The 13355-nt window shown below is 41.3% G+C and overlaps 1 protein-coding gene across 1 annotated transcript in view; it reads right to left on the minus strand.

The window, feature by feature from the left end:
* Positions 1–13355, minus strand: part of GPRC6A (G protein-coupled receptor class C group 6 member A) — a 78976-nt gene that overhangs the window by 23250 nt on the left and 42371 nt on the right. The window contains exons 4-5 of the mRNA XM_030195523.1: positions 10702–10917; positions 8297–8420 (exon numbers count right to left, since the gene is read on the minus strand). Of these exons, the coding sequence (XP_030051383.1) occupies positions 8297–8420; positions 10702–10917 (340 nt within the window). The remainder of the gene's footprint in view (positions 1–8296; positions 8421–10701; positions 10918–13355) is intronic.

Below are 13355 nucleotides of genomic sequence, written 5' to 3' on the forward strand. Positions count from 1 at the left end.
CCATGTTTTTATTGGTGTAAATAATGGACGTGAGTAGTTTTAGGTGTGGGATATCAACTAAGGGTATTCTATGCTTATAGAATATGCTTAGGTGAAAATGGTTTTCCCTGTGGATTTTTTAGGCGCCATATGTAGAATCTCCCACAATGCGTGCTTTTTCCTGATAGAATGTGCACGTGCACATGTGTACATAGGTTCACACATGCATGATGCTTTGCAAAAGTGTATCTATTAGAAAATAGCATACATCATTTATTGGATTTATTTTCCACCTTTTTCAACAAATTCACGCAAGGCGGTATACAGCAAGATGTACAAATAAGGCCAGATTCTATATTTTGCAGCTATCAAAATCAGCACTGATGGAAAATGCGTCTATATTTATTCTATAAACTGTGTCTAAGTTTAGATGCGGTTTGTACAATACACATAACGCCATTCATACAACTAAAATTTAGGTACAGTCATTTTCACCGATGAAAAGCTGATATTAATGTCCATGCCTAACTTTAGGCACAGAACAGGGTATTCTATAACACTGCACATAAATTTTAGGAACACTCACAACCCACGTATGCATCACCCACGGCCACGCTCCCTTTTGAGATCTGCACGGTGGAATATGCTCAGTGAGTAGTGCACATAAATTCTAATTCATGTAAATTAGTGCCGATAATTGCTTGTTAACATCCAATTATCGGCACCGATTGGGTCGTCACTCAATTGATACGTGCACAAATCAGCTATGTGTACCGATTTGCGTACATATCTCTAGGTGCCATATATAGAATTTAGGGGATAGTGTGTACTCTTTAAAGAGAATGTGCATTATGGAGGAAATTCTTTATATGGCGCCAAACATTACGTGTTACTTCTGCACTGAATTTTCAGCACAAAAAAAAGCTTTTTAAAGGCTGCAAGGCACTAAAATGGGGCAGAATCAGCAGATCTGTGCAAAAACATATTTACACGCCCATTTATAGAATAGCATGTAAGTATTTCAGCACAAAGTTGCAAAGAGAGTGTGGCCATGGGAGAGGCATGGGGGCCAGAGGCATCCCCCCCCCCCCCCCACACACACAAACAAGAAAGAAAAATGTTGTGGGTGCCTATCCCTAATAATTTCCCGTTCCAGGCCTTCACCATTTAGCTCAGTATCCTGCTTCCAACAGTGGCCAATCCAGGTCACATGTACCTGGCAGAAACCCAATTAGTAGAAACATTTCTTGCTATCAATCCTGGGGCAAACTATGGCTTCCCCCCCCCCCCCCCCCCCCATCTCAATAACAGACTATGGACTTTTCCTCCAGGAACTTTGTCCAAACCTTTTTTAACCCCCCAAAAAGCTAACCACTGTTACCACATCCTCTGGCAACAAGCTTCAGAGCTTAACTATTTGTCGAGTGAAAAACTATTTCCTCCTATTTGTTTTAAAAGTATTTCCATGTAATTTCATTGAGTGTCCCCTAGTCTTTATACTTTTTTGAAAGAGTACAAAATTGATTCATTTTTACCCGTTCTACACCACTCAAGATTTTTCAGACCTCACTCATATCTCCCCTCAGATTTCCCTTTTCCAAGTTGAAGAGTCTTAACCTCTTTAGCCTTTCCTCATATTAGAGGAGGTCCATCCCTTTATTATTTTAGCTGCTCCTCCTTGAACCTTTTCTAATTCTGCTATATCTTTTTTGATATATGGCGACCAGAACTGAATGCAATCTCAAGGTGAGGTCGCATCATGGAGTGATACAGAGGCATTGTAGTATTCTTGGTCTTATTTACAATCCCTTTACTAATAATTCCTTGCATCTTGTTTGCTTTTTTTTTGGACGCTGCCGCACACTGGGTAGAAGATATCAGCATATTGTCTACAATGACATCTAGATCTTTTCCTTGGGTGCTGACTCTAAAGGTGGACCCTAGCATCAGGTAACTATGATTTGGATTATTTTTCCCAATGTACTGTACATCACTTTGCCTTTGTCCACATTAAATTTCATCTGCCATTTGGATGCCCAGTCCTCCAATTTTCTATAGTCTTCCTGCAATTTTTTCACAGTCCACATTTGTTTTAACAACTTTGAATAGTTTTGTGTCATCTGCAAATTTATTCACCTCACTTGTCATTCCAGTTTCCAGAACATTTACAAAAATGTTAAATAGCACCGGTCCCAGTACAAATCCCTGCGTCACTCCACTATTCACCCTCCTTCATTAAGAGAAATGGCCATTTAACTCTACCCTCTGTTTTCTGACCAGTAACTAATTCCTAATCCACAGCAGAACATTGCCTCCTACCCCATGACTCATCAGCCTCTCACAGAAGACAGTGTGTATGAACAACTTGAAAATCTAAAGGTGGACAAAGCCATGGGACCAGACGGGATCCACCCCAGAATATTGAGGGAGCTCAGAGAGGTTCTGGCGGGTCCTCTTAAAGATTTGTTTAATAAATCCTTGGAGATGGGAGAGGTTCTGTGGGATTGGAGAAGAGTGGATGTGGTCCCTCTTCACAAAAGCGGTGATAGGGAAGAAGCTGGAAACTACAGGCCGGTAATCCTCACTTCAGTTATTGGAAAAGTAATGGAAGCGATGCTGAAGGAAAGGATAGTGAATTTCCTGGAAGCCAATAAGTTGCAAGATCAGAGACAACATGGTTTTACCAAAGGTAAATCGTGCCAAACAAATCTCATTGAATTCATTGACTGGGTGACCAGAGAACTGAATCAAGGATGTGCTAAAGATGTAATCTATTTAGATTTCAGCAAAGCTTTTGACAAGGTTCCCCACAGGAGGCTCTTGAATAAATTTGACAGGCTGAAGATAGGACCCAACGTGGTGAACTGGATTAGGAACTGGTTGACGGACAGATGCCAGAGGGTGGTGTTTAATGGAATCCACTGGGATGAGGGAAATGTGAGTAGTGGAGTGCCTCAGGGATTGGTGCTGGGGACGATTCTGTTTAATATATTTGTGAGTGACATTGCCGAAGGGTTAGAAGGTAAAGTTTGCCTTTTTGCGGATGATACCAAGATTTGTCACAGAGTGAACACCCCGGAGGGAATGGAAAACATGAAAAAGGATCTGCAGAAGCTAGAAGATTGGTCTAATGTTTGGCAATTAAAATTCAATGCAAAGAAATGCAAAGTGATGCACTTAGGGAGTAGAAATCCACAGGAGACATATGTGTTAGGCGATATGTACAGACAGGGAGAGGGATCTTAGGGTAATAGTATCTGATGATCTGAAGGCGATGAAACAGTGTGACAAGGCGGTGGCCATAGCCAGAAGGTTGCTAGGCTGTATAGAGAGAGGTGTGACCAGCAGAAGAAAGAAGGTGTTGATGCCCATGTACAAGTCATTGGTGAGGCCCCACCTGGAGTATTGTATTCAGTTTTGGAGGCCGTATCTTGCTAAAGATGTAAAAAGAATTGAAGTGGTGCAAAGAAAAGCTACAAAAATAGTATGGGATTTGCGTTACAAGACGTATGAGGAAAGACTTGCTGATCTGAACATGCTGGGTCAGACCAAAGGTCCATCAAGCCCAGCATCCTGTTTCCAACAGTGGCCAATCCAGGTCACAAATACCTGGCAAGATCCCGAAAATGTTCAATACATTTTATGCTGCTTATCCCAGAAATAGCAGTGGATTTTCCCCAAGTCAATTTAATAATGGTCTAACGACTTTTCCTTTAGGAAGCCGTCCAGACCTTTTTTAAACCCCACTAAGCTACAGTGGTGGAAATAAGTATTTGATCCCTTGCTGATTTTGTAAGTTTGCCCACTGACAAAGACATGAGCAGCCCATAATTGAAGGGTAGGTTATTGGTAACAGTGAGAGATAGCACATCACAAATTAAATCCGGAAAATCACATTGTGGAAAGTATATGAATTTATTTGCATTCTGCAGAGGGAAATAAGTATTTGATCCCCCACCAACCAGTAAGAGATCTGGCCCCTACAGACCAGGTAGATGCTCCAAATCAACTCGTTACCTGCATGACAGACAGCTGTCGGCAATGGTCACCTGTATGAAAGACACCTGTCCACAGACTCAGTGAATCAGTCAGACTCTAACCTCTACAAAATGGCCAAGAGCAAGGAGCTGTCTAAGGATGTCAGGGACAAGATCATACACCTGCACAAGGCTGGAATGGGCTACAAAACCATCAGTAAGACGCTGGGCGAGAAGGAGACAACTGTTGGTGCCATAGTAAGAAAATGGAAGAAGTACAAAATGACTGTCAATCGACAAAGATCTGGGGCTCCACGCAAAATCTCACCTTGTGGGGTATCCTTGATCATGAGGAAGGTTAGAAATCAGCCTACAACTACAAGGGGGGAACTTGTCAATGATCTCAAGGCAGCTGGGACCACTGTCACCACGAAAACCATTGGTAACACATTACGACATAACAGATTGCAATCCTGCAGTGCCCGCAAGGTCCCCCTGCTCCGGAAGGCACATGTGACGGCCCGTCTGAAGTTTGCCAGTGAACACCTGGATGATGCCGAGAGTGATTGGGAGAAGGTGCTGTGGTCAGATGAGACAAAAATTGAGCTCTTTGGCATGAACTCAACTCGCCGTGTTTGGAGGAAGAGAAATGCTGCCTATGACCCAAAGAACACCGTCCCCACTGTCAAGCATGGAGGTGGAAATGTTATGTTTTGGGGGTGTTTCTCTGCTAAGGGCACAGGACTACTTCACCGCATCAATGGGAGAATGGATGGGGCCATGTACCGTACAATTCTGAGTGACAACCTCCTTCCCTCCGCCAGGGCCTTAAAAATGGGTCGTGGCTGGGTCTTCCAGCACGACAATGACCCAAAACATACAGCCAAGGCAACAAAGGAGTGGCTCAGGAAGAAGCACATTAGGGTCATGGAGTGGCCTAGCCAGTCACCAGACCTTAATCCCATTGAAAACTTATGGAGGGAGCTGAAGCTGCGAGTTGCCAAGCGACAGCCCAGAACTCTTAATGATTTAGAGATGATCTGCAAAGAGGAGTGGACCAAAATTCCTCCTGACATGTGTGCAAACCTCATCATCAACTACAGAAGACGTCTGACCGCTGTGCTTGCCAACAAGGGTTTTGCCACCAAGTATTAGGTCTTGTTTGCCAGAGGGATTAAATACTTATTTCCCTCTGCAGAATGCAAATAAATTCATATACTTTCCACAATGTGATTTTCCGGATTTAATTTGTGATGTGCTATCTCTCACTGTTACCAATAACCTACCCTTCAATTATGGGCTGCTCATGTCTTTGTCAGTGGGCAAACTTACAAAATCAGCAAGGGATCAAATACTTATTTCCACCACTGTAACTGCCTTTACCACATTCTCTGGCAACGAATTCCAGAGTTTAATTACATGTTGAGTGAAGAAACATTTTCTCCAATTTGTATTAAATTTACTGCTTTGTAGCTTAATCGCATGCCCCCTAGTCCTAGTATTTTTGGAAAGAGTAAACAAACGATTCATGTCTACCCGTTCCACTCCACTCATTATTTTATAGACCTCTATCATATCTCCCCTCAGCCATCTTTTCTCCAAGTTGATGAGCCCTAGACACTTCAGCCTTTCCTCTTAGGGAAGTCGTGTCATCCCCTTTATCATTTTTGTCGCCCTTCTCTGTACCTTTTCTAATTCCAGTATACCTTTTTTGAGACGCGGTGACCAGAATTGAACATAATATTCGAGGTGCCCTACCAGTATACTCCTTCCCTTCACATATTAAATTTCTATCCACAAGTATTCCACGCTGCTGTTTCGTGTAGAATGTTTATTTTGTTTGACTCAATTCTCTCTCTAACATATAATGCAACACCCACCCTCCAATTTGATCCACTCTATCATTGCAATATAATTTGTACCCTGTTAATACAGTGTCCTATTGATTGTCCATCAGGTCTCTGAGATGCCTACTATATCTACCTCTTCATTTAGTGATATACACTCTAACCCTCCCATCTTATTTTTTAGGCTTCTAGCATTTGTATACAGACAGTTCGAATTGTGTATTTTCCTTGTATTTACAAGCTGCTTAGAAGATGACGGGGATGATTTGCATCCTTTACTCTGTTCTCCTATTAAACACTTCTGGTTTTCTTTCACCATTGTTGAAACCTCTCTACTGGGATTCCCTAAATGTCCTGTTTAAATAGTAGCCTTTAAGGATACTCCACACTGAACCATGCACTCCTGGGCGACTGTCAGCTCCCCCCCCCCCCCCCCCATCTCCATTTTAGTTTACCAGCTGCTCAGTCTCCCTTTTAAATGTTAGTGCCAGCAGCCTTGTTCCATCCCGGTTAAGGTGGAGTCCATCCTTTCCGAATAGGCTTCCCCTTTCCAAGAGTATTGCCCAGTTCCTAACTAATCTAAATTCCTCATCCTGCTTTAATCAGGAATGTAGTGTTACCTAGCAACTAAAAGCCTGTAGTAGGTGGAAGGAGAATAGATGAAGGAGGGGGAGAAGAGACATTAGCGAACTGTAATGTGAAATCTCAGAAGAGGAAATACCTGACCTACAAACTAAACCATATTATTATTATTATTATTATTATTGTTGTTGTTCTTATTTATATAGTACTAACAAATATATGTAGCTATTGATAGATATACATTATAGACAGTCCTTAATTCTATGAATTTACAATCTAGTCAAGACAGACTGACAAGATATACAAACAAAAACAAAAATCTTCAAGTTAAAATAGGGAGATGCCATAGGTTTGGAAGAATACATAACATAACATAGTAAATGACGGCAGATAAAGACCTGTACAGTCCATCCAGTCTGCCCAACAAGATAAACTCATTTTACATGCGTAGTTATAGACTATGGGTCAGTGCACCAAAATCAACTTGCTGGGATTTACGCCATGTTTTTATGTAAATAATGGACATGAGTAGTTTTAGGTGCTGGGATATCAACTAAAGGTATTCTATGCTTATAGAATATGCTTAGGTGAAAATGGTTTTCCCTGTGGATTTTTTAGGCGCCATATGTATACCCGAGTTTGATTTGTCCTTGCCTTTCTCAGGACACAGACTGTAGAAGTCTGCCCGGTACTGTTCTTGTACTAAGTTCTGAAGCTAACATCAAAACCCCTTAAAATTTACACTCCAGCCCATCCCTATTTATTCAGTCATGATCAGGGCGTAATGGGATTCATTGAAGTATGGACAACTTAAACTTAGTGGAGCAAAAAAAAAAAACGGGACTTTTCAGGAGGATATATAAAACTGCTATTGTGGTGGGTAGGACCACAAAGAAATAATTTGGGGTGAATTCACTTCAGCTGCTTGGGGACAAGTGACTTCCTTTCCGAGCTAGGTGAAAATGAATCTTAATGGAAAAGTTCTAGCTTGCTTGAATGTTGTATGAGAATGAGGTGTGTATTTTTAAATAGATTATGACAACAGAATTACCGTATATAGCCTGACTCTGCAAGATTACACTAGATTTAAAGCACCACCACTCTCTCCGCTCTCTTCCTAGTTTCTCAGCCTAGTTTCTGCAGAAGCTCTCTGGTGTTCATTTTGCCCTATACCTCATCCATCCAGCCCAGTCTGGCATTTATTTATACATTGACTACAGGGCAGAGTTCTCATATCTTGCAGTTTCAGATTAGCTAAAGGAAGCAGAAAGAAAAACAAATTGCTTTATTCTCTGCCTTATTCATCTCAGAAGGGATTGCATAAAAATGATATTTCACTAGAGATTCTTGTGCCATAAACTTTTCCATATCAATAGTGACAATAAACCACTCAGCTCCCTTCCTTTCCCTTTTCTCTATGCCAGTAGTGTACTCACAGCTGAAATCACACCACGGCTGACATGTCCCCTGGTGCCCCTGCCACACCCACTGCACCATGATCATGAAGAGGAAACGATGAAGGGTGCTTCCCTCGCACCCCATGTGGCCACACCACTCACACAGCTGTCGATAGAGTCCTGCCATACTCCTTTTCTAGTTCCTAACTTTGACCCTTCCTCAAATTAAAAAAAAAACAAACAAACATGTGCCCAAGTCCTTTTTCTTCCTCTGCTACCTGCAATTTTGGGGGTGGATTATGCTTTGAGAATCTCATGTTTTTCTTTCTTCACTGTAGAAGTAAACTCATGCTTCTTTGACATCCACCAAGGCTTGTAGGATGATAAGTCAATATACTAAACCTATTAACTCCTGAACTTCACCTATTGATCACCATTGACAAAAGTGTAGAAAACAGAGCTGCCCTTCTCCTAGCCTAAAGATTCTGGATATGGAAAATGCTCCTTTGCCTACCTGTCTCGTTCGTGTAATGGTTTTCTGGGCATATCACGCATTCGTAGCAGCATGTGTGTGGACTGGTTGATGTCTTCTTCATTTGCCCTGGTTGACATTCATCTGAGCACTTGGACTGAATCGCCTACATTGTCATTGGAAATAAACATGATTACCTTCTTTGCTGCCAACACATTTGCTTACCCTGTAATTATCTAAGATGTGTTGTTCCCAATTAAGCATTATTTAGAAGCAATAGGCAAAATATTGCTGAAAAGGAGAAGCCAGTGTTATCTCTTGAGTATAATGATTGTGATATCATGTACTATGCAATAGAAAAACATAAATGACAACATATACTGGTTCAAGGAGCTGAATATGTGACAGAAGGAGCTTAGAAAAAAAGGAATAGGACAGACAAAATATTGTTAATGTATCCACACTGTTAACAAATTGTTTTTAGTGTTACATATTAGGAAACTTGTATGTAAACACACAAAGTTCCTTTAACAAACATGAATAACTATACTGTACATGGTGGTGGCAGCAAGTACTTTGCATGTTGTAATATACTGAAATGACCACAGCCTTCCACATGACTCTGGCATTCTAGGCAGAATGCTGCAATGGCTTTCTTATGTTTTTGGCAGCCCACAGCACCCAATCTTCTATGATGCTCTATCCAGATATTTGCTAGAAACCAAAGATATTCACTGCTGTATGAAAAAGCAAGGCTAACAGCAATATAAGTCAAAGAGACTTTACTATGCTCATGCTATAAAACTAATGCCATTACTTTGTATATCTCATTGATCTTATTCATAAAGAGTGCCCTCAGAAATTACCACTCATATAAATGCAACATCATAGCACATCTTTCATAGGGTCACTCTGATATATAAGTGTAAGTGCTATTGCCTTAATCAAAACATGCTATAACATAATTTAGTGCACAAAAATCTGGAAAAAAGTGAACTTATCTTTTGAATATTTTTCACTGCTCAGCAGTTAAGTAAGTTCACGTTTTTCCAGATTTTTGTGCACTAAATTATGTTATAGCATGTTTTGATTAAGGCAATAGCACTTACACTTATATATCAGAGTGACCCTATGAAAGATGTGCTATGATGTTGCATTTATATGAGTGGTAATTTCTGAGGGCACTCTTTATGAATAAGATCAATGAGATATACAAAGTAATGGCATTAGTTTTATAGCATGAGCATAGTAAAGTCTCTTTGACTTATATTGCTGTTAGCCTTGCTTTCATACAGCAGTGAATATCTTTGGTTTCTAGCAAATACACTTTTACTACCAAGGATTGTGGGATTTGTTTTTGTATCTATCCAGATATTAACAAGGACTAACCACGTTTAGCTTCCAAGATCTGAAAAGTTTGGGCTCACCAGGGGGCTGTTGAGGAGTTTGGGTGGGGCATATCCCATGTCATTGCATGTTATAACTCAGTGGTTCCCACACCTGGTCCTGGAGGCTCCCCGGCCAGTCAGGTTTTCAGGATATCCACAAAGAATATTCATGAGAGAGATTTGCATGCAGTGGAGGCAATACGAATACATTTCTCTTCTGAATATTCATTGTGGATATCCTGAAAACCAGACTGGCTGGGATGCCTTCAGGACCAGGTTTGGGAACCACTGGCATTACTCATCAAAACAAGCAGAAGAAAACACAAATTTTGGGCCCTGTTTACAAAGGTGTGCTAGCGTTTTTAGTGCATGCTAACCATGTAGATGCCCATAATATTCCTTTGGGTGTTTATACAGTTAGCGTGAGCTAAAAACAGTAGTGCGTCTTTGTAAACAGAGCTCTTTGCGTTTGTTTCATTTACTGATAATAATGTGTCTTCTTTACAAAGAATGCGCATTGGGGTCCTTTCACTAAGGTGCCCTAACGGATTTAGTGTATGCAAATTGTTAGCACACGCTAAATGGTAATAAGCCCATAGGTATAAAAAGAGTTTCACAGCATTTAACGCATGCTAAATCCATTAGCGCACCTTAATAAAAGGACCCTACTATATGCAAAGAGGGTGTACTCATTTAGAAAGAATGCACACTCTTTGCAGGCAGTGCATGCATGAGTGAACAGTTGTGCATGTGTAAACCATCGGGAAAGAGTTTGCGCTCTTTCTGAATGAGTGCACACTGTTTGCAAACACTCCCTACTCTTTGCAAAAAGAGTGCACTTTTTCAAAGAAGTTAACACTCTTAACAATGCCCCCCAAAATGAAGACTAACCAAGCCAAAATGAACAATGCTGCATATGACATGGGAAATGAAAGGAACATTTTTGGGCTGCCCATCCCAATTATATATTCTTAACATTTGTATAATAAACAGAAGTCTTAGCAAAAATATAACTGTTATAAGGTAGTTTGTAAGAAGTGTTGACGTAGAGTACTATACCTTTAAATCATAAAAATCTTTTTCTTCTTTCTCATCCTTGAAAATAAATGTCTCACTTTCCAAGTTATATGCTGCCACAGTAGTAATATTCAGTATTCCCTTCTGGGTCTGTTTCCATATCACCACATCATATCCAATGTTGATGTCTCCAGTTGGATTAAATTTAATCCTTCTCCCATCATCAATAAAGGTCACTTTCTTGAGTGCTTGGAGTAACTGTGCAAATGAAAGTAAAAGATGTTCACTATGTAGTGGATTCTATTTTCAAAACAGTTTTGTCATTAATATAGAAGGTAAGAAATCAGTATGATAATAGAGCAAACACACAACATTTAACCCCTGTATTGAAAATGTTTAGTGTAATGTGACCGTCAGTGCTACTTTTGGTTTCATGGTATCATGGCATTGTGTTACTGTACTTTGTTTTGTTACAGTGTGATACGTTGCCTTTGGGAAATAATTTTTTTTTTTGCTCATAGAATAGAACACAAGACATTGCAATGACAATTTAATGAACCATTTATTAAGCTTCATTTGAGTATCTGTATAATAAAGACCTGACTTCTGAGATGGAGAGGAGCTTAAAGCAGAACCAGATTCTATTCACTATAATTTCTTCATGAGTAGAACAGGGAGAGATAAGGAATTTACCAATGTCATTAATAGAATAAGGTATGGCTAGACCTGTTCTTATTTTAGTTTAAGGAGTCCTGTTCTTTCTGGACACCATGTATATTCAGCACCACTATCAGGGTAATTTTATAACAGGGTGCCCAACTAAACAAATGCCTATTTTGGGGTTATTATATAGAGACACATGGAGGGGCATTTTCGATATGACATCTAAGTCCAACTTTGGACGTTTTGCACAAAATGTCCAAAATCCAAATAGGAAATAAGGCCATTTCGAAACAAGGTTTTGTGCTTTGGATGTTTTGTTTTTTGGTCCATTTTCAAAAAAAAAAAGAAGAAGAAGAAGAAGTGCAAAACGTAGAGATTCATGCCATTGGGATGTAGGAGGAGCCAGCATTTTTAGTAGACTGGTCGCCCAGACATCCCAAGAGAGCAATGGCGCACCCTAGAGTGCACTTCATGAAAATTCTCCCAGGTGAACATCTCACCTTTGCTCCTTTATCTTGTCCCCCAAGCCTTCCAAAACCCATCCAAAACACACTGTCCCCCACTGCAGTAGACCTTATGGGTAAAGGGGGCATCTATATGTGGGTCCAGTAGGTTTTGGTGATTTTGGGAGGGGTCACAGTTTCTACCACAAGTGTGACAAGTAGAAGGAGATAGGGACCTGGGTCCCCCACTGTGTACTGCACCGACCACTGCACTATTTTTTGGGGGGTGGGAGGGGCATTTGGGGGTCATCTCTGACTCCCTCCAGTGGTCATCTGGAGGGGCATTTTCAAAAGGAACATCCTTGTTTTGATTTGGACATCCTCGCAAAACGTCCTGATCCAGGGGCGGGGAAACCTGTATTTTCGAAACAAGATGGATGTCCATCTTTCGTTTTGATAATACGGTCAGGGACATCCAAATCCTGAAATTTCGTCATCCTTAGAGATGGTCATCCCTAGACATGGAGATTTCTGATTTTCAGCGATTTTCGAAATGAAGGATGCCCATCTCAGAAACGACCAAATTCAAGCCATTTGGTCATGGGAGAAGCCAGCATTTGTGGTGCACTGGTCCCCCTGAAATGCCAGGACAGCAACCGGGCACCCTAGGAGGCACTGCAGTGGACTTCATAAATTGTTCCCAGGTACATAGCTCCCTTACCTTTTGTGCTGAGCCCCCCCCTCAACCCCTCCCCAAAACCCACCACCTACAACTGTACACCACTACCATAGCCATTACAGGTTAAGGGGGGTACATAGATGTGGGTACAGTGGGTTTGTGGTGGGTTTTGGAGGGCTTGCTATTTTCTCCACAAACGTAACAGGTAGGGGGAGGAAGGGCTTGGGTCCGCCTGCCTGAAGTGCACTGCGCCCACTCAAACTGCTCCAGGGACCTGCATACTGATGTCATGGAGCTGGGTAAGTTATTTGTGGCTGGCATAGAGGCTGGAAAAATATTTAAAAACATATTTTTTAGGTTGGGAGGGGGTTAGTGAGCATTGGGGGAGTAAGGAGAGGTCATCCCTGATTCCCTTCGGTGGTAATCTGGTCATTTCGGGCATCTTTTTGTGCCTTGGTCGTAAGAAAAACACGTCCAGGTAAAGTCGTCCAAGTGTTCTTCAAGGATGTCCTTGTTTCTTTCGATTATGGGTCAAGGTTGTCCAAGTGTTAGGCACGCCCAAGTCCCGTCTTCGCTACGTCGCCAACACACCCCCTTGAACTCTGGCCATCCCTGCGACGGAAAGCAGATGGGGATGTCCAAAATCGGCTTTCAATTATATCGATTTGGACAACCCTGGAAGAAGGACATCCATCTTCCGATTTATGTCGAAAGATGGGCGTCCTTCTCTTTCAAAAATGAGCCCACTGGTCATTTAGGGTACGTTTTTGTTCCTTACTTATTCTGAAAACATGTCTAGACCAAAACATCTTGGTTTTAGTCCTGGACGTTTTTGTTTTGTTTCATTATGGCTGTAAAATGTCCAAATGTTAGCACACTCTAATCCTGCCTTCAAAACGCCCCCGACACAG

The sequence above is a fragment of the Microcaecilia unicolor genome, chromosome 3, assembly GCF_901765095.1.
Source record: "Microcaecilia unicolor chromosome 3, aMicUni1.1, whole genome shotgun sequence".
NCBI lineage: Eukaryota > Metazoa > Chordata > Amphibia > Gymnophiona > Siphonopidae > Microcaecilia > Microcaecilia unicolor.